This window comes from Capricornis sumatraensis, chromosome 6, assembly GCF_032405125.1.
Source record: "Capricornis sumatraensis isolate serow.1 chromosome 6, serow.2, whole genome shotgun sequence".
In the NCBI taxonomy this organism is placed as follows: Eukaryota; Metazoa; Chordata; class Mammalia; order Artiodactyla; family Bovidae; genus Capricornis; species Capricornis sumatraensis.
In genome coordinates, this window is record NC_091074.1 from 55,069,713 (window position 1) to 55,092,065 (window position 22,353).

Genomic DNA, 22,353 nt, shown 5'->3' on the forward strand with positions numbered 1-22,353 from the left:
TTAGAATATATTTTCAACAATATTGAAAAAAAAGTCTTCTATTTATTGCTGCAACAATCAAGACTTTAAATGTATTCTTTAAGAAGTTATTAGAGTCTTGCTAATAGGTTTCAGAATATAATTTTGAGCCTCATTTTTTTCTTTGGGCCCTTTATGTAATTCCAGGGATGCATGGCTTCTCCCTAATGAGCAGAGCTAGGTTTGATTTGTGGTAAAGATGTTCTGACAGACACTCTAGACTCTGATGGGCTTTGAATGAAGGTCTGGGTCTCAGGCTGGACCCCATGGCAGCCCATCAGGATATACCAACACAGAACATGGTTTCCCACGGGGAGCTGCTGTGCGTGTCACCAAGATGGCAGGAAGCTAATCAATGTTTCTGAATTGCCACATGCCAGACTCCTTTCCCGTGTTGACTCGTTTAATCACCACACTGTGGAAAATTATTATCCCTGATTTACAGACACAGAAACAAAGTCTGAGAGAAATACAGTAATTTGCCTAAGGTCACAGAGCCATGAAGATCTGAACCCCTTGTCTCCCTGCTACTCTCAGCTTATACTACTGGCAATATAAAGACTTCTTTTATTTCCAAAAGTTATATTCTTCCCTTCAAACACTTCAAAGAAAACCACAGCTGCTGGGGATTTTTCTAATCTTTCTTTTTAAGAATTGCAAGGTAATACTTGTTTAAATTTAGTCCCCAAATTTGGGACTAAAAAATGACTATCAAAATTTTAGATGGATTTTAGCACTTGATAATGTATTGATAGTTCTTATTTTTTATTATTTGAAAGAATTGTTAAAGGATTCTTGGACCAATATTTTCCATTATATTGCTACTGAGTTAAGGAAATACTTAAAAAAAATCTACCTTATATGTGGCCAACACAAGTTAAAGAAATGTTTTGGTACTGAAATATTTATGGATGAAATGATATACTGTTTGGATTTCTTTCAAACTTATCCAGAGAAAGAGGTAGGTGGTTATATACATAAAGAAAATAAGATAGACTATGGGCTGATAAATGTGGAATGTGGATGATAGTTTATGAGGGGTTATTATAATATTCTCTCTCTTTTTTGGGGGGGGGGAATTTTTAACAGTAAAAATGTATGTAGAAAATATGCTTGGGATTTTAAGTCTCATCAGGTTACTTATATATTACTTTCTGGAGCTGTCCCTTGGTATTCGGTCTTTCAGTTAACATGTGTTTATTGAATAGCTACTATATTCCCAGCATTGTGCTAATTTGATTCAACTTAAATGAATATGTGAACAACAATAAAATAAATATGAGGGATTGTTTATGATGAATGCTTTTTATTCAAAAGTCTGAAATTAACATAATGCTTAGGAATACTAACTGAAGATGTGAGTTATCTTTGAGAATTCTCTTAATCACTTCTCTGCACTGTATTCTGATCTTTTAGATGAATGATTTTATGATGTCATGAATGGGCAAAGATATGGGTGAGGAAGTACGGCTTTCATTCAGATACTGAAAATACTCCTGGGCTATAGAGAGTTGGCGGAGAAGGCAATGGCACCCCACTCCAGTACTCTTGCCTGGAAAATCCCATGGATGGAGGAGCCTGGTAGGCTGCAGTCCATGGGGTCGTTAAGAGTTGGACACGACTGAGTGGCTTCACTTTCACTTTTCATTTTCATGCATTGGAGAAGGAAATGGCAACCCACTCCAGTGTTCTTGCCTGGAGAATCCCAGGGACGGGGGAGCCTGGTTGGCTGCCGTCTATGAGGTCGCACAGAGTCGGACACGACTGAAGTGACTTAGCAGCAGCAGCAGCAGCAGCAGCAGCAGCAGCATGGGTATATAGAGTCCATACAGCCTCACTCCCTTGATTCTCTTTTCCTCTTTTCTACTTGCTTAGCAAAATCCCAACAGGCTCTCGGTCTAACTCTATGCTTACTTTCCTACTCAAGCTGAACATCCCTGGGAAAAAAACACACAACAATGATGATCCATACCTCTGTAAAACTATGACTACAAATACCAAGTGGGCAATCCTGCATTTCCCTAGTCAGCTCACTCTCTGGGCCTCTATAATTTTCTCTTTTTTTCTCCATAATCTTCTGTACTCCTTGCCCTTTCACACTCTTAGCCAATGATCTCCTGAATTATTTTCTTTAGATACAGAAGGCATATATAGAGAACTACCAATCTTCCCAGCAGAAAATGTTCCATCCCATCCACATCTATGCCCATAATCTCTGCCTTCACTCTGTCTACCCAGGATGCAACCCCCCTGTCCTATCCAGGGCCACATTTTTCATTTGTGCACTGAATCTCATCATCTCCCTCCTTCTCAAGGACTTTGTCTCAGCTCCCTTGAGTCTGGTTTTCAACTCCCTTTTCTCTGTAAAAACTTACTCATTAGGGGCTCCCAGTAGCCCTGTTCTTTAAGAATACACTGGCGTCTGTAAGGATGACTGTGCAGTAACCTTGATGTGTCTATTCTTTCTCCTGAATACTCAATTTATAGCAACTCTTCTTGAGCTCTACCTTCAAAATATATCTTAGGACCAGTATTGTATGATTCTACATGTATGTGGTATCTAGAACAGGCAAATTCATAAAGATATAAAGTTGAATCATGGTTAGCAGGAACTGAAGAGAGAGGATAAAGAGGAGTCAGTGTTTAATGCATATAGAGCTTTAGTTTGGAATGATGAAAAGTTCTGAGGATAGATAGTGGTGACGATTATACAACAATGTAAATGTGTTTCACACAGTGAACTGTATACTTAAAAATATTAAAACAGTAAATTTTATGTATATTTTACCACATATGCATATATTTGAATCTACTGTTTTTTACTACTTTTATTACCATCCTAATTTGAAATACTGTCATCTCTCACCTGCATTATGATAACAGCCTACTGAAACATCTACCTGCCTTTAATCTTGCCCCCATGTCAGTCAGATCTCTACATACAACAGCAGAGTGATGTTTTAAACCATTAGGGAGATGCGGTAACTTGCCAGATCAAAACTCTATTAGAATAAACTCCAACTCTAAGATCGAGCTTGTCATCAAAGACCTGGGTCTTTGTTCTTGCTTTCACTCTTCCCAGAATGCTCTTTTCAGAGCTGGCTCCCTCACTTCATTCAATTTTTTGCTTACACATTACACCATTTTAGAGGCCATTCCTGATCACCTAATCTAAACTTTCCTCCTGACACACATATGTGCATGCATGCAGGAACATGTACTCATGAGAAACACATATATACCTTCCTCTGTTCTATTTTTCTTAATGGCTTTCTTACTACATGTGTTTGCCTATTTATTTATTAATTTGTTTGCCCCTCTTGACTTGGCTCAATGAATTATCTACTGCTGCTTTTCTGGACCTTAATCATGACTGGTACATAATAAGAGTTCAAGAAATATTTGTTTTCTAAAGGCATGATGGGGAAAGCTTTGCACATTAAATCTGAAGTTTAGAAAACTGCAAATGAAAGTGTGCTCTTCAGCCACTCACATCCAGAAAGATTCTCCTTTCAAAACAAAGAAGTCCTTCAGTAACCAATGACAACACTTCAGGAAGGACTGCTGACAGCAGGAATGAGTGGGGGAGGGGAGAGCTGAGATAATGAATGCCAGAGCACGGAGAGAAGCCTAAGATGCTGGTGCTTGTAGTATGTTATCATTCATAGTTGTCATGTTGATGAGAAAGGGCTTTAAAGTCTCTTGAGAAAGATTTACTTAATGGTTAAGGAAAATATTCTTCAGAAGATTGTCATTTATGTGAGAAAATAGACTCATGGAAAGATTCCTATGGTATGTAGGTCACCCCTAAGTGATGAGGAGGAATGATACCTTAATCAGGAAAATGCTGAGTGTGTTCAGACATCCTTGGAGTCATCCTAGGCATAAAAGGTGGTGATAGTATTACTCTGGTATCTTGGTGGAGGGTCTCATCTTCAGGAGGCTAAATTAGGGCTTCCTAAATTTGAGTTCTCCTGTTGTATTATAGATTTCTTAAACTTTCAAAGAAGGAAATTAAGATGTAATTTTTAGAATAGTTATATAATACAAATTTATTTTTAATAAGAAGCAAACTATTGTTAATTATAAAGGAAAAAAGAGTGTTCAGATTAGAGAGCAGAATTGCATTAACAGTTTATATTCTTACTTCTGCTGTTTCCTATTTTAAATAGGTCAACTTTTCCCCCTTATTTCTCAGTCAGTCCTCTTCTGGAGACTTCCGGGTTCTTAGTGGGCACTTTGCTTTGCTGCTAACTGAATGGACATCTCAAGGTCTTTCTTTACTTCCAGAAGTCTGGGTTACTCCTTAAGCTCTGAGGTCCTTGTTGTTCCTTCCTTGTTTTGTGGGGTAAATGCAGTGAAAAGGGAAGTAGAGCTAATGACTCATGAGTCTGATATGGAGGGTGATGCACAATCTGTGTTTGTCTGAGACAGTGCGGGCCCCGGGACATGGAACTTTCAACGATAAATCTAAGAAAGTCCCTGGAAAACTGAATAAGTTGGCCATCCTCCCACTATCAAGTTCAGGGATAGAACTGGTAGAAGAGCTAACTCATAGCATCATTCACTACAACTTGTGGCACATTCTTGGTCCTGAGCCTTTTAACTTCTTGTGACTTTAGGGATCTCCTCTGGGCATCTTTAACTCTCTTTTTCTCATTGAACTATTTGCATTGAATGGAAGCCTATGGATTTCTTAAAGCCTCAAATACAGTCCCCAAAACAAGGAGGAAAATTATGTTTATAAATTATGATGAATGAAATGACTACTTGCCTCTCCCTACCCCCATTCTGTTCCAGCGACTATCATTTAGCCTAATCAAGGGGCTCGGCCTCTACCCCAGATCTGAGGTCCAGTCTTATTTGTGGACTTGAAGCCTTTCAGGAGTCTCAAGCCAGCTTCTCTGACCTGTGTTTCAGCTTGGAAGCTGGATCTGTGCTTATTCCCTCCTTTGTGGCCTAGACCCCTGACCAGGACTCCACTTGTCAACATGCGTGCATGTCACTACCTGCCTCGACATGCTTGCAAGGGTCTACTGTCACATGAATGGCATGAGGCGTGCACCTGGTGTCCTGGCTTCTCCAGAACCCCTGACGCCACAAGCCTTGGCCTGCTCTCCAACTCTCTGCTGGGCTCTGCTCCTTAGCCACGGCCCACAAGCCTCCTCTGCAGGGCCATCCCTGCAGATAGCACCTCCAGGAGCTTTGGAGAAAGGTGCACCTCCTAATTAAAAAAGGGTGCCTTCTCTCGAATGGCCAAGTAGAAAAGAGTATCTTTCCTCAGGCAGCCTATAAGGTACAGGGTTTGGCACACACAGCCCTGGCTAGGTTTTAGCTCCTGCTGGCACCTCCATAGTTAAGAATACAATTTACACAACTACATGCCTAGCTCTCTTCACAACATTAATGAATATATCTGGCCCAGCTGCCATCAGGACCTGACACAATGGCATGCTTTTTGTGTCTGGACAAATTTGGTCTCATTACTAAGCACTGAACTTGACCCTGCATTTGCACTTTGTCTATCCTGCTTCCATCTCCTTCAGCTTTCAGGTTATTCCTATTTAGGTTCCTTCTTAACCTGCTGGTGTAAAAAAAAAGTAATCCTATAGCCTATGAAAACCTAAATAGATAACATTAATTAGATAAGATTTGCTTTTCTATCAAATATTATAATAAAATTCAATTTCAGTATAACAACCACCCATTGGCAATAGCACTTTTTTACTTTTGATCTCTGCTGGTTTCTGGATGGATTTTCTAGTCTTTTCTACTCTTTCCCCCCCCCCCCCAAAGATGGTTATCTTTGGGTAATCCTGTGCTTTCTCTTTCCAAAGACTATTGAAGTTTCTTAGATAGAAGAGAGTTTTCTAATATAATTTTGACTTCAGGCCTACATCACAATTTATTATTCCAGACTTCTCTGTGAAAAAGATGAAGGTATGAAATTTGCCTGTTAAAACAGTAGTAAAAGATGGTAAAGTAGTAAAAGGTAGAACCAGAAAACAAACTGTAGGAAAGCCAAGTTATGGTCTGACAGGTCTGGCATCCCAGTCCTGGGGAGGAAGGTGGTGACAGCAAGCACAATCCATTCTGGATGATGCAGAGAAAAGACAAGAGATGAGAAAAGCCATTTGGATCTGTTGAATTGTGTTACACTGAACTTCTGAAAACTTACTGAGCCAAAGAAAATCTTTTATTATTTGGAACGGCAGGCTTTGAAAGTTCAATCAATTAAAGCCAAGTTTCCCTGATGGAACACACAGTTACCACAAAACCTGAATCTGCCATGAAGCTATGTGTTACTTTGTGAAAACAAAATGAATGTATTTTGTGAGGAAGGACAGTAGATTGTTTATATATCTCTATTATATTAAAATGCAAGCCATTTAGTGATTTCAGGAGCATCATTGTTTTTACAATGCTACCTTCTATAGTTAAATGGGTACATAATAAATATTGCATAGAACACATAAGTACTTAGATAATTTTAGTATAACCATAGGCTAAGTATACATGGTACCTATAAATACATACATATATCTAAATATGTAGGTATCTAGAGACAGTGAATGAATACATACATAAAATTAAGAGACATAATTAAAGTTTCATCAAGATGGTTAGACATTATGCTTTAGTTTAGAGAGTGTCAGTTCCCTTGAAATGCCTTTGCACAGCCAGATCTATGCTAAGATCAAAAACTGTTTTCTTTTCTTTTAGCCACCCAAAATAGCTTAATAAGTGGAAAAAATTTCTCCAGGGTGCTTTCTCTCCTTAGAGCATTGTGTAAAGGATATAGAAAAAAGTTTGGAAAGAAAGGCTTATCTGCATTTATAAACTCCAAACGGGGTTGGATATTTCACACGTAATGAGTGAGCTTGAGTCCACTAACTGTGTAATCGCTTCTTGAGCCTCCAGTCATCCCCCTCTAGGTGACTTCCTCTAATTCTAACCATTAGCCACGTAGAAATAATGGTCTGCATTTGAAATTTCCTCACTTTTATTTGCTATGAGGCATGAGTAGACAGCAGTAGACTTACTTGTGTTTATCTTCTGGAGTGAAATATGCTTTTCCAGTTGTCTCCTAAGCTTCACCTCTGCTCCATACTTTCCAGTGGTCCCATTGTCGGCCAGAATGAAGTGGGAATGCATACTGTTGAGAACAGTGAGCTTGCTCATGGGATTGGACATGGTCTGATACGGCCGGACCACCTGTAGAATTTCAAAAGGAAGGGGCAGAAGTCAGAGAAAAGAGTACTACATATGAAAAGGAGAATCAGACAGACAGGAAAGAGAGAGAGGGAAGTGAGATAAATTCTTTGGGACAGTGAAAGAATAGTCTATATCCTCTTTTTAATATTGTTTTGGGTAGAAGCAAGATTTATAGTAAATGTTCTATTCAAAGCATGATTATGCTTAAAGGATTACGGATTTCTTTAATTTTGGGATTTATACAGAAAGAGTTTGTGATTTTATTGTTCTCAAAAACTGGCATGTGAATGTCTGTTTCATTTTGAAGTTGATTGTTTATACATACTGATGAACCAAAAATAATTTTTAGGTTTATTTTGTTTCTATGTTTCTTCTCTCTATCATGTCCACACTCTAACAGGCACAGAAGAGCAGGCATGATTCGGGAGTATAGTGGAGGGTTAGGGATGGTGGGTAGGGAATTGAGTAGGAGTGACTGCTCTCATTCAGCAATCTGAAGGTCTATTATTTAAAAATCTACACTGTTCTTATTAGACACCTTAAGTGGAAATGCTGAATGTAAAAATAACTGTCCCATGAGATGAATATAAATCAGGTTTAAAATGTTCATCTCTGTTATAGTTTTTGGTTTTGTTATCTTAATTTCATGGTGAATTATACTACCTAAAACAGAACAATGCTTAGTATGGTCTTTTAGACTTTTGATCTAAAAAGAAAAACAAAACCTATTGTGAACTAGTTGCTTTATACATTATCTATCCTCCTTGAAACAATCATGCAAGGTAGGTGCTGTCATGTTTATTGTGTATATGAGGAAACAGATAGAGATGACATAGGTTTTACAAGAGTTTGCTACACACAGAACCAGAATTCACATCCAGGTCTGCCTGATTCCAAAATCCATGGTTATTCATTCCCCTTTCCCAAACTGTTTAGACACAATGGAAACAAAATGATGTATTAGAATATTTAGGTAAAAACTTCACTCAAGACTATGAAAAGGGACATTCAACAAACTCATTGTTATACAAACTCTGTACAGTTATCTCTGTACTGAATCACTGAAATTGACAAGACAGAAATAAATGCAAAGGGGCTTTTATTTCTGTGCCTTTATGCAGTATATACATTAATTATAGAGTTGAGATGCTCTTGTTCATTTTTGGTATGAAATAACTCATCAGGAAAAGCTGTAGTAAGATTGAGTAGTTTGATAAAGGAATTAGAAAGTAATTTAATAAAGACAGTGTTAGTAGAAAAGATCTCATAAAAGTCATATTTTACACCTTGATGCTGATTCAAAATCCCACATTTCTATGTGCCTGGCACACACAATTTACTCAATGAATAGTGAATGAATTAATTTAAATGAAACTTGAGACAGTTGAAAATTAAAAACTCTCTCTTATCTGAATTGTTTGGGAATTGATCTAATCTACATTTAAAATGGGTAATTCTGAGCTTTTGAAATACCCTTCAGTCTTTTAAAATATGTCTTTATTTGTAAATATAGCATAATTTAACATTAATTCATGGCTTCATTCTTGTTGGCTCTCATTGATAAAGGAAGCCCATAAATTTGTGATTATTGTTTCTAGTAATCACATGGAGCAGTGTTCAATTACTCTTTTGTCTAGATGAGTGAATGAGAGTCCCCTCACCCCTGAATTACAGAGAGAGTGGTTGGCTAACCCCATCCTGAGTTCTTTATCACTGAAAGAGTAGGTCACTTGTGATTAAAATTTCCATTTTGTTGTTACTTGTTTTTGATCATAAAACATTCATTCTACTGCAGAGTGCAAGTTAATAAATATTAATGCTTTGTTGAAAAAGACTTAGCAGAAGACTTTCTCCTATTCTTAAAGTGCCTATGCATCGTACTTTTGGACAAAAGAAAACACTTGAGGTTACTGTTGTCTCTTTCCTAACAGCAGTTCCCCAAGGCTCCATGCTAAAAAGGAGGGAACCCCAAAGCAGTTCTGTGAGGGGCATGTAGATTTTCTAGAGGTTAATGATGGTGAACCCTAGACACGTTCTAGCGGAGATACAGGGCATGTTTTCTAATTCTTGGGAACCTAATTAAAGATCATAAGTGAAACTGACATTTTCAAATGAATCAGTTCAGTTCAGTTCAGTTCAGTCGCTCAGTCGTGTCCAACTCTTTGCAACCCCATGAATTGCAGCACACCAGGCCTCCCTGTCCATCACCAACTCCCGGAGTTCACTCAGACTCACGTCCAGTGAGTCAGTGATGCCATCCAGCCATCTCATCCTCTGTTGTCCCCTTCTCCTCCTGCCCCCAATCCCCCTCCCAGCATCAGAGTCTTTTCCAATGAGTCAACTCTTCACGTGAGGTGGCCAAAGTACTGGAGCTTCAGCTTTAGCATCATTCCTTCCAAAGCAATCCCAGGGCTGATCTCCTTCAGAATGGACTGGTTGGATCTCCTTGCAGTCCAACGGACTCTCAAGAGTCTTCTCCAACACCACAGTTCAAAAGCATCAATTCTTCCGCACTCAGCCTTCTTCTCAGTCCAACTCTCACGTCCATATATGACCACTGGAAAAACCATAGCCTTGACTAGACGGACCTTGGTCGGCAAAGTAATGTCTCTGCTTTTGAATATGCTATCTAGGTTGGTCATAACTTTTCTTCCAAGGAGTAAGCGTCTTTTAATTTCATGGCTGCAGTCACCATTTGCAGTGATTCTGGAGCCCAGAAAAATAAAGTCTGACACTGTTTCCACTGTTTCCCCATCTATTTCCCATGAAGTGATGGGACCGGATGCCATAATCTTCATTTTCTGAACATTGAGCTTTAAGCCAACTTTTTCACTCTCCTCTTTCACTTTCATCAAGAGGCTTTTTAGTTCCTCTTCACTTTCTGCCATAAGGGTGGTGTCATCTGCATATCTGAGGTTATTGATATTTCTCCCAGCAGTCTTGATTCCAGCTTGTGTTTCTTCCAGTCCAGCGTTTCTCATGATGTACTCTGCATAGAAGTTAAATAAGCAGGGTGACAATCTACAGCCTTGACTGACTCCTTTTCCTATTTGGAACCAGTCTGTTGTTCCATGTCCAGTTCTAACTGTTGCTTCCTGACCTGCATATAGATTTCTCAAGAGGCAGGTCAGGTGGTCTGGTATTCCCATCTCTCTCAGAATTTTGCACAGTTTATTGTGATCCACACAGTCAAAGGCTTTGGCATAGTCAATAAAGCAGAAATAGATGTTTTTCAGGAATTCTCTTGCTTTTTCCATGATCCAGCGGATATTGGCAATTTGATCTCTGGTTCCTCTGCCTTTTCTAAAACCAGCTTGAACATCTGGAAGTTCACGCTTCACATCTTGTTGAAGCCTGGCTTGGAGAATTTTGAGCATTACTTTACTAGCATGTGAGGTGAGTACAACTGTGCAGTATTTTGAGCATTCTTTGGCATTGCTTTTCTTTGGTATTGGAATGAAAACTGACCTTTTCCAGTCCTGTGGCCACTGCTGAGTTTTCCAAATTTGCTGGCATATTGAGTGCAGCACTTTCACAGCATCATCTTTCAGGATTTGAAATAGCTCCATTGGAATTCCATCACCTTCACTAGCTTTGTTTGTAGTGATGCTTTCTAAGGCCCACTTGACTTCACATTCCAGGATGTCTGGCTCTAGATGAGTGATCACACCATCGTGATTATCTGGGTTGTGAAGGTCTTTTTTGTACAGTTGTTCTGTGTATTCTTGCCACCTCTTCTCAATATCTTCTGCTTCCGTTAGGTCCATACCATTTCTGTCCTTTATCCAGTCCATCTTTGCATGAAATGTTCCCTTGGTATCTCTAATTTTCTTGAAGAGATCTCTAGTCTTTCTCATTCTGTTGTTTTCCTCTATTTCTTTGCATTGATCACTGAGGAAGGCTTTCTTATCTCTCCTTGCTATTCTTTGGAACTCTGCATTCAGATGCTTATATCTTTCCTTTTCTCCTTCGCTTTTTGCTTCTCTTCTTTTCACAGCTATTTGTAAGACCTCCCCAGACAACCATTTTGCTTTTTCGTATTTCTTTTCCATGGGGATGGTCTTGATCCCTGTCTCCTGTACAATGTCACGAACCTCCGTCCATAGTTCATCAGGCACTCTATCCATCAGATCTAGACCCTTAAATCTATTTCTCACTTTCACTGTATAATCATAAGGGATTTGATTTAGGTCATACCTGAATGGTCTAGCTGTTTTCCCGACTTTTTTCAACTTAAGTCTGAATTTGGCAATAAGGACTTCATGATCTGAGCCACAGTCAGCTCCTGGTCTTGTTTTTGCTGACTGTATAGAGCTTCTCCATCTTTGGCTGCAGAGAATATAATCAATCTGATTTCGGTGTTGATCATCTGGTGATGTCCATGTGTAGAGTCTTCCCTTGTGTTGTTGGAAGAGGGTGTTTGCTATGACCAGTGCATTTTCTTGGCAAAACTCTATTAGTCTTTGCCCTGCTTCATTCCGCATTCCAAGGCCAAATTTGCCTGTTACCCCAGGTGTTTCTTGACGTCCTACTTTTGCATTCCAGTCCCCTATAATGAAAAGGACATCTTTTTTGGGTGTTAGTTCTAAAAGGTCTTGTAGGTCTTCATAGAACCATTCAACTTCAGAATGTGGTCCACTGGAGAAGGGAATGGCAAACCACTTCAGTATTCTTGCCTTGAGAACCCCATGAACAGTATGAAAAGGCAAAATAATAGGATTACTGAATGAGGAACTCTCCAGGTCAGTAGATGTCCAATATGCTACTGGAGATCAGTGGAGAAATAACTCCAGAAAGAAAGAAGGGATGAAGCCAAAGCAAAAACAATACCCAGCTGTGGATGTGACTGGTGATAGAAACAAAGTCTGATGCTGTAAAGAGCAATATTGCATAGGAACCTGGAATGTCAGGTCCATGAATCAAGGCAAACTGGAAGTGGTCAAACAAGAGATGGCAAGAGTGAACGTCAACATTCTAGGAATTAGCAAACTAAAATGGACTTGAATGGGTGAATTTAACTCAGGTGACCATTATATCTACTACTGTGGGCAGGAATCCCTCAGAAGAAATGGAGTAGCCATCATGGTCAGCAAAAGAGTCTGAAATGCAGTACTTGGATGCGGTCTCAAAAATGACAGAATGATCTCTGTTTGTTTCCAAGGAAAACCATTCAATATCACCGTAATCCAAGTCTGTGCCCCAACCAGTAATGCTGAAGAAGCTGAAGTTGAATGGTTCAAATGAATAAAGGAGTGAAAATGCTTCTGGGCCAACCTGACATTATTACCATGATCTGAGATTAAAAGAACATAATTAAATCATCTGACTATGTTCTATATACTTCCCTGGTGGCTCAGATGGTAAAAGCATCTGCCTACAATGCGGAAGACCCAGGTTCGATCCCTGGGTTGGGAAGATCCCCTGGAGAAGGAAATGGCAGCCCACTCCAGTATCCTTGCCTGGAAAATCCCATAGACAGAGGAGCCTTGCAGGCTACAGTCCATGGGGTTGCAAAAAGTCAGACATGACTGAGCAGCTTCACTTTGATATTCTACATATATGTTTCCCCTACCACAATATTCCAAGGACATTGGCACTTCAGTCTTCAGAGTTTTTACTTTCTTTTCTTGTGAAACATGGTGCATCAGCTCTTTAGAAATATTAAACATCTAAGTTAGTTATGATAAGAGGGTCAAATTTACAGTGTCACTCATGAATTTTAATTTCTTCATTTTACTGCTCCTGTTTCTTTGAATCTTATGTTAAGATAACTTAAAGGTGGTTATATTTTGGCAAAGATTTCTTTCTGCTGAATAATGGAGGATATAAATCAAAAAAATAAGTTAAATGTCCTAAATTATTTTCTAGTCATCACTGGAGGAAGGTATGTTGACTCCTAGAACAATCATGAACATTTAGAGCATGGAAATTTCTTTGAATCCCAGTTCTGTCAACAGTGTGTGAATATGAATCTCATATTTTTAATCTGTAAAAGGGAAATGATAAAACTTCTTACCTCATGGGGATTAGATAAGATTATAGTGTAACTGGCAAGTACAGTTACTGTGAATAACTGGCACTATGCCTGGTAGGTTTTTCAGGCAATCTACAAATGTGAATTCCCTGTCAAGTTGGGCTTTATTTTACCAACTATAAACTGATTTTCCAATTGCAAACTAGTGACCAAAATGAAATGATGGGAGACAAATCATTGATTTCTCTTTAACACAGGTATTTAAGCTAATCAATATAAGTAAAGAAAACAAATTAGTAATCAGTTGCTTAAAATATGCAAGTGTTTTTTTCTTTTTATGTCCTCGTAGGTCATTTAAGCGGAGAAGGCAATGGCACCCCACTCCAGTACTCTTGCTTGGAAAATCCCATGGACAGAGGAGCCTGGTGGGGTGTAGTCTACCGGGTTGCAAAGAGTCGGACATGACTGAGCGACTTCACTTTCACTTTTCACTCTCATGCATTGGAGAAGGAAATGGCAACCCACTCCAGTGTTCTTGCTTGGGGAATCCCAAGGACAGAAGAGCCTGGTGAGCTGCCATCTCTGGGGTCGCACAGAGTCGGACACGACTGAAGTGACCTAGCAGCAGGTCATTTAAGATGGTGATATTCTGGAAATGTTTGCTGATTAAATGCAGAGTTGGAAATAACTTCCTAAATACTTCAGAGGAATGCACTTGGGTCCAACTTTTCTACAAAATCTACTTAATATTCCTCATAACAAACATACCAGCAGTCTATTTTTGTTCAACTTACAATTTGCATATCTACAAAAGATATGCTGATCTTCCTGTTATGTTTTTCAAATAGAAAAAAATAATGTCTTTGTAGCACATGAATACAAATGAATTTTCCCTCTGACAAAATTCTGGAGGTAATGCATCATTTTTATTGTTAAGAGCTCATAAAAAGAGGATGTTTTTGGAAACGTGTGTATGGGCATGTGCATGTGTGTATAGCAAGAACAACTGTGACCTGTAGGTATACAGATTGCTCCAGCACATTTCTCAGCCAGTGTTTCCTGGGAGAATCAAACTCTAATGTTCTGCAGTATTGACTGTGTATAACAGATCATCTTCTCTCCTAAGAATATAGGATGGTACATGTTATATACCACCCTTGAGAGAACTGAGAAGAGAATCACTCAAATAATATTCTGTGTTTTGCATTTCAAATGAGGAATCTGTGTCTAGAAGGGTGAATGGTGTCTGAAAGGTCTACATATCAAGTGATCTTCATGACTGGTAATGACATTGGTATCTATACACAGAAGGGAAATCTGCACAGAAATGGATTTTTGATACTTAGTATATCATTCATTAATCTACTGTACACAACTTTGTATTGGCTGCTTGGTAATGTCTGGTTCCAAGGCTTCTGTGTACCTTTACTTTTCAACAAAGAGGGAATGTAACAGAAATTGCTCAAGGAGTTAATGAGGTGGAGGGTCTTTATACAGGACATTTGTAGGGCCATTATCATTGTCAGGAGAGAACTGATCTAGAGACACTGTGGAAGAATTGAACATCGTTCAGGAGCATCTGTTCTACTTGGATAGGTTTAAATCAATCATGTGGGAGTTGATATAGGGCACTGGCTGGAATTTTCCTAGCTGTTTTTACGCACGTTCTGGTCTCACCTGGGAGTGCCTAGTAGGAAGTCAGGAGATGGAACTTTAAGTTGTAGTTCCTCCAATTACTAATTTGTTACCCTGGGCAAGTCTTTCAGTTTATTTGTCGGGGGAGTGTGTAATTTCCTCAGTTCTGTCTCACTGCAGCAAAAATTTGAAATGGTGGAGCAGTGTTACAGTTTGGTTGCTGCTCAGTTTTATTTGGCAGGCAAAGGAAAATACATCCTTGAGGCGTGAGGGCGGGTCAACCAAAAAAATAGAGGGGCTCAATTTTGGCTCCTCTTTTTATGTTTTTTTCTCATCCCCCTGAGCCTGCCCTATTAAATTAGGCTAGCCAGGAGGGCTGTTTGTTTCACCTGAGGTTCTCACTCCCGTCCTCGGACCTTCCTTCGTTCCATTTTCATGCTTTTCCCTCCTTTGTCTTTTATCCACTGGCATTTTGGACTCCTTTTTTCCTATTCTAACTACCTAACATATTCATTCATTCATTCACACACTCAGAATTTCTCTAGGAAATGTATGTGGTAAGTACTGGACTGGCTTAAAGAGACATAATCTTGCATCTAAGTAATATCTGAAATAAATGTTCAAAGTATATTTATCAAAATAAACTTTTCGGATGGTAGTTTCTCACCTGTAAGGAAGAGGACTTGACTATAAATTCTAAAGGCTTTCTATCTCTAAAGTTGAATCTGAACAGTCTGTATTAAAAAATCCACTTGCCTTTCCCAAGTTAGTACCGAACAATGCCTTGCTATGTGTTTTGGCTACAAAAAAAAAGTAGTTTGCTCAAATCTTGGGGATCTCTTCCATTTTGTGGTACTTTCCACAATGCAAGAGTCGTTTAGGTATCTGTGACTTCTTTCCTGAATAGAACTGAATTGAGCTAAATCAGGTTTTTGAGTCATCAATCACAAGCCTTCTGCAATCCCAGACCTTATTACCCGGTGAGGTGTGTATCAAGCTGCCCAGGCAATAACAGGGTAGGGGAAGTATAGCCCACTGAATCACTCTTTCCCTCCTAATAGCACCATGATTATAATTTTTACAGGAAGAAAATTAGCATTCTTTTTATTGCTTATTGCATGCCAGGCACTGTGATAGACACTTTTAAGTGGATTAATCCATTTCATGCTTATTCTAAAGACAAAACTATAGCACCTTAGAGGTGTGGAGTATCTTGGCCAAATCTGCCCCGCTAAGCACACTGTTCCCTCTAAATCACAGGTAGACCTTAATTTCCTTTACAGGACAGGAGATATTTAGAGGAAAGACAGAGGACCCAGCCTGATTTTAAATTTCTAAATGATACTATGGTTGGTTTTGGTGTTGGACATTTTTGTCAGTGACTCAGCCAGGCATTAAAATCCTTCTGACAGCTGATCCTATTATTTCCAGATGAGGCCTCTAGAACTAGATAGTAGACAGAGGTCAGGAAGGGCAGCAGCAGCAAAATGGGGTTTGTGCTTCGGAGAGAGAGAAACAAAAGGAGTGGCAGGGTTCTCTTAGGATCAGGCATGCATTTCTGGGAGAGAAAAGAGCATACCGCAGAGCAGTGGGAAACGACCTCTGTGTCTGAGATAAAGAAATAAGGGGACTGAGAGAATGATATTAAAGAAAAAAAGAAAGGCACAGTGCATCCTTAAAATTACAGTGAAGTCTGAGCTAACAGGGCACTGGCTTGTTGTTTCCTATTCAGGCAACTCAGCTGTAAGTCTAGGTATAAAGCAGGGTCACACTGAAACCCAGACACTATATCCCAGCTCTGCAATCCAAATAAGAAACCAGCAAACCCAGAAATCCATCTGTAAAGAATGCCCAGATACTTTAGCTGCTTGACTCCCACTATAATCCACAGGAAAACAAATGCATCATTTTACAGCACTTTGAAAATGTGTTCAACTCATGGGCTTCAGAGAGTTGCACCATCCACATTTCAGGCTTTCTGCTCAAATAGGCTCACCTCCTTTTGCCCTGTCCTGAGGGGGACTGTGTACCACTCAGACACAGGGTTTACTGGTTGTGGGAAAAGACCTTAAGTTTTGAAAGGGGTGCCTTGCTTTAGAAATCACCATGTATCAGTGGGGTGATTTTAAAATATATTTAGAAATTCTTTGAAAATCTTCCCTTAATATGGCTGGATTCAGTGACTCACTTCTAAGCATTCATAGAATCAAAAAGGATGGTGTGTGGCTTCTAAAACTAGGTCATAAGGGGCTTCCTTTTTGCTCTCTCTTGAATCACTTACTCTGGGTGAGCCAGGTGCCATCAATAAGGCACCTTTCTGGATAGGTAGACATGGTGAGAACTCTCCCCAAAAGCCATGAGTCGTCTTGGAAGAAGGCACTCCAGGCCCATTTAAGCCTTTAGATGATGCAGCCTCAGCTTACAACTTGACTGTGACCTTAAGAGAGACCCCAACTCAGAACTACCCAAGTAAGCCATTCAGAAACTGTGAGATAATGAATATGTCTTAAGCCATTAAGTTTTGAGGTAATCTGTTATACAGTGATAGATAGCTAATATAATAGTATATCGTTGTTATCTTCTTTGAGATTTCAAAACGTATTCTTTTTCCTCTATGCTGGATTCACTGATGCATCACAATTTCATGACTTCTAGTGACCCTGGGTCCTCTGAATTGCCTAGCATTCCATCTCTGGGCTCCGATTAGTCCTGTTCTCCACTGGGGCAATGACCACCATCCTTCACTCTCCTCATATATCTGACCCCAAACACTGTATATCCTCATTCAGCAGATTAGCTGACTCCTGTGCTTACACACTTCCCAGTTGGTTGACTTAAGCAGGTTATTTACTATCTGTGTGTCAGTGTCTCTATTTGTAAATGGAGATTATTATGATTATAGGCCACCTCATTGGGGCATTTTTAGGGTTCAGTGAGATATAAAACTCATGAAACAATCCACATATGAACTCAAATAAATGACAGTTGCTCATATATGGAGAAGTAATATTGCATAATAAGTAAAGATATGATCGAGGGTACTGGCTGGCCTAGGTTTACATCCTAGCTACACAATTTATTAGTTATGTAACACTGGACAAGTTACTTAATTTCATCATGTTTAGTTTCTCGCATTAGTAAAATGGGGATACTAAAAATAACTTTTGAGTGCCATTATGAGAATTAAATGACTGTCTGTGTAAAGTGCTTAGTTGGATGCTGATACTTATTAAGCTCTACAATAGTGTTGATAGTATTATTTCTGTGATAAATGATAAACCTCCAACTAAACGTCAACATCCTACCATCAACTCTTTGCCTACATAGTTTTTCTTCTTCTCCTTTGGTTACAAGGGTACAGATGTTTAATCTCCCCTTTAGCTCTCATCACCACAGGGCCACTCTGGGACTTATTTCATCAATTATCTCCTCACCATCCCTAACTCCATTTATACCACAAACATAAACAAACTCAAATCTCTCCCAGTTTTGAAGAAAAAAATCCCTCCAACTATGGTTCCCTTTGGCTACTCATGTCCCTTCTCATCTCAGCCAAACCTCTAAAAGGTAGTTTCTACTTGCCATCTCTACTTTTTTCCCCTCCTCAACCTATTGAAATGTGGCTCGATCCTTCATTTGGCTTCTGAAACAGCTTTGATCAGTGAGGCAAATGATGTCTGTCTTGATAAACTGAGTGAATGCTTCCAAGTCCTTATCTTCCTTAGTCCCTCAGTTATACTGGGCATTACCCTTCACTCTATCCTCTGAAGCACACTCTTCCCTTGACTTCCATAACACCCTCTGCTTTTGCTGCTCTCTCTTAGCCTTTCCTCTGCTCTCCATTTGCAGGCTGCTTCTCTCTGCGCAGCCATTAAATATTGGCTCACACCAGGATCTGGGATATCCTCAGGCCCTCCCTGCATCCTGTCCTGTATTGCAGTGACTTCAGTTGTCGTCTCGGAGAAGGCTATGGCACCCCATTCCAGTACTCTTGCCTGGAAAATCCCAGGGACAGGGGAGCCTGGTGGGCTGCTGTCTACGGGGTCACACAGATTCAGACACAACCGAAGTGACTTAGCAGCAGCAGCAGTTGTCATCTATATGCAGACACCTTCTGAAACTAAGTGGGTAACAAGATCTTTCTCACAATGCTGCTGGACAATTTCACATAGATATTTCAAAGGAACTTTGAAACCAACATGTCCAAATCCAAATTCAGCACTGCTTACTGAAACTGCATTGTCATGCAACTGAATGTAGTCCCAAACCTGCGTGTGGCCCAGAGTTAGGTAGCATTGGCTCCTTTATGACTGCACAGCATTGGTGGGGTCTCCTTGTCTCAATTTCTCCTCTCACATCCTCTGAATATATCTTATCTAACCTATCATAGAAGTCCAACAAATATCATGTAAGGACACTCTTGGGAGGTTTTCTGAGATTACAATATGAAGTTCACATTTGGCTTGAATTTGAAGTGAAAAATACACTGAGTTGAAAACTGTACTAGAATTATCCATCAATTGCATTATTAAACTTGATATTTCTTGGCTTAAACTATAAAAATGACATCAAAAGAACACTTTCCAATTAAAGGTAACAACTTTTAAAGGTTATAAAATTCTGAAAATAAATGTATAGTTTAGGGAAAATAGAAGCTATCATTGAATTCAAGATAATTTAACAACCACATGAGATCATGTTTTGAAAATCTACCCAAACACAATTTTCATCCTCAGGTTAAGATGAAAAGTGCTTTTTCTTGTAATCATGTCTAGATTTTTCATTTGGCATGTTTTATTAATTTAAATTTGGAAAAAGACAAATCATAAAGTCTTCAGAAACTGTTAAATTACCTGAAACAATTCTGGTCAGACTGTTTTCTAAAGCAAGAAGCTCAGTCTGAAATGAGTCATATGAAAATCACAATTCATTTCATTCTTATAATGGCACTCAGAAGTCTCACTATCATCCTTCCGATTTTACTGATGGTGAAACTAAACACAGTGTGATTAACAAACTTGCCCATTGTTACATAAGTAATAAATTGTGTAGCTGGGATATAAATCTGGAGAAGGCAATGGTGCCCCACTCCAGTACTCTTGCTTGGAGAATCCCACGGACGGAGGAGACTGGTAGGCTGCAGTCCATGGGGTCTCGAACAGTGGAACACGACTGAGCGACTTCACTTTCACTTTTCACTTTCATGCGTTGGAGAAGGAAATGGTAACCCACTCCAGAGTTCTTGCCTGGAGAATCCCAGGGATGGGGGAGCCTGACGGGCGGCCATCTATGGAGTCGCACAGAGTTGGACACGACTGAAGTGACTTAGCAGTAGCTGGGATGTAAATCTAGACCACTCAGTTTCCCAGATCATATTCTTACCAGTTCACACTGGCAACACTTTCATAATCATAATTGCAGATTGAGAGTATTTTAGGGACAAAGAAAGGGCTCTGGTTACTTTCATTGAGACTACTTTTTTTTTTTCATTCTACTTCTGAGTTCAATCGACAGGCATAAAATACCTGCCAGTATCTCAACTAACAATAAAAACATAATATCATTAAGTATTTTCTTATAGACCACCTGGCATACTATCAATTAAGAGCATGGGCTTTGGAGACAGTGAATCTTGGCTCTAATCATTTTTCTTATGAAATAGAACATAGCTCAGAAGGTTAATATATATAATCAAAGAGAGCTTGCTCAAATAAGAGCTCTCTCTCTTTCTCTCACACACACACACACAAATTAAAGTTACTGTTATGATTATGCTCATGGAAGTTGTATAAAACAGAGAGAGCAAGTGATTTTTATAGTCAATTTAGAGGCAAAGAAATCAAATTTCAGAGTTTCAGTGACATATCAATGCCTCATGTTCATGCAGAGTGTCATTTAATCCCTATATTTGATGACTTTTTAATTAAGTTGAGGAGTAAGACAGTTGTGGGAGAATCATAATCAGAGATATGACATTGTGGGTGAAGTCAGGGAGACTGTCTTGGTGGAAGGGAGGTTTGAGCTTTGTTTGAGGGAAGTATAGGATTCTGGGCCATGGAAGGAAGGAAAAGTAGGAATAATATGGAAACTCACAGAGGTAGAATTAAACTTAAGGGCTGAACAATATTCATTTTAAGGTCTAACAGCAGGGTAAAAAAATTGTTATCATATTAGTATTCACAGCATTATTCTTCATTAAAGTCTGTTGTTTTATTTATTAATTGAAAAGATTTGGTTAAACAGAGTTGAAGCCATTCACATTTAAAGAATTAAGGCTAGTTCTATCACTCAGACAAGGGGATCATGCATCTGATTCAAAGGGGTTAGAGAAGAGCCTGTTGGCCTCCACATTTGTTTGTCTCCCTACCCAACATGTAGAGCTTTCACCATTCACCTCCCAGTTTAAGCTACTATGTAAGAAAATAGTTTTTCATGCAGATGCTTGGGTAAAAAAATCCCTCACTATAGTTACTATAGTATGCTCAAGCTCTGTAATGAGTAGAGATGGAGTTGTGGTAAAGTTGTGAACCAGAAAAGATTTATTATTATATATTTTCCCCATAATGTTTGTTTTCCCAGAAGCCTGAATTTCATCATGGCCAATCATCTTCCTCAATATTTATTGAGTATCTACTATGCGTGTGGCTCTAATTTGAAGTCAGAATCCAAAGATACATGTCCTGTATCTTTCAAGTCTAGTTCAGAGATAAGACTTGAAGGGAGGTAAGTGCTTTAGAATACCTACAAGCACTCCCTAGGGCAAATTAAACTTTCTTCTTTATTTTTAGGACTAGTATTTGCATTTATGGTGCCATTCCAAAGGTATATTCAAATTCTAAGATGAATAGCAATGCAACTGTGATGTCTACTACTTCTATCAGTAACATAACTCTGGTAACAATTGAATTTTCAGCCTCTAAATGGCCCATCTGAGAGCCAGTCCCATAGAGATAAATGATCTATATTTTCTGTCAGTCTAGATATAAATCTACTGAAATAAAATATTTGGCATTAGATATAGAGCCTTTCTTTTATCCTTATATTTTTATTTATTTCAAGTAAATTTCCTAGATTCTCCTTGACATTTATTTTGTGCCACTTCAATCTTATTTTGGGATATAGATATACACTTGAGCAAAAATGTAACAATCCTGTTTTCAAATGATTGCATTTTGATAGAATTCTGAGATGGCCAGGAATTTTAATAATATGTTGGTTGTTTTCCTCTGCTACCTGATGTCTGATATCAAAAGGTTTCCTTTTTGATGTTTATTACATATGAGTTTGTTTACAGAAAATGGAAGAATAAAGATGGAAGGTATTGAATCAAGCCAGTTATGAAAATTATTGTAACTACTTAAAAAAGCTTACCAGACAACACTTCTATTTCAATGAATTTTGGGCGGATTTTCACCAGTGACTACCAATATTTCATTCAAATACTTTTTTTATGATAGCCTGACATCATATTCCTTTTAAATTATCACATTAGAATAATAAACACATATTAA

The 22,353-nt window shown here is 38.9% G+C and overlaps 1 protein-coding gene and 1 non-coding gene across 15 annotated transcripts in view; one reads left to right on the forward strand and one right to left on the reverse strand.

Annotated features, from left to right (window-relative positions):
* TRPM3 (transient receptor potential cation channel subfamily M member 3) overlaps positions 1–22,353 on the reverse strand; it is a 927,399-nt gene that overhangs the window by 254,099 nt on the left and 650,947 nt on the right. For all 14 annotated transcript variants that reach the window (XM_068974646.1, XM_068974645.1, XM_068974643.1 and 11 more), the window contains exon 6: positions 7,062–7,233. In XM_068974646.1, the coding sequence (XP_068830747.1) occupies positions 7,062–7,233 (172 nt within the window). The remainder of the gene's footprint in view (positions 1–7,061; positions 7,234–22,353) is intronic.
* Positions 12,576–12,648, forward strand: TRNAC-ACA (transfer RNA cysteine (anticodon ACA)). Its single transcript has one exon. It is a non-coding gene; the product is annotated as a tRNA-Cys (tRNA).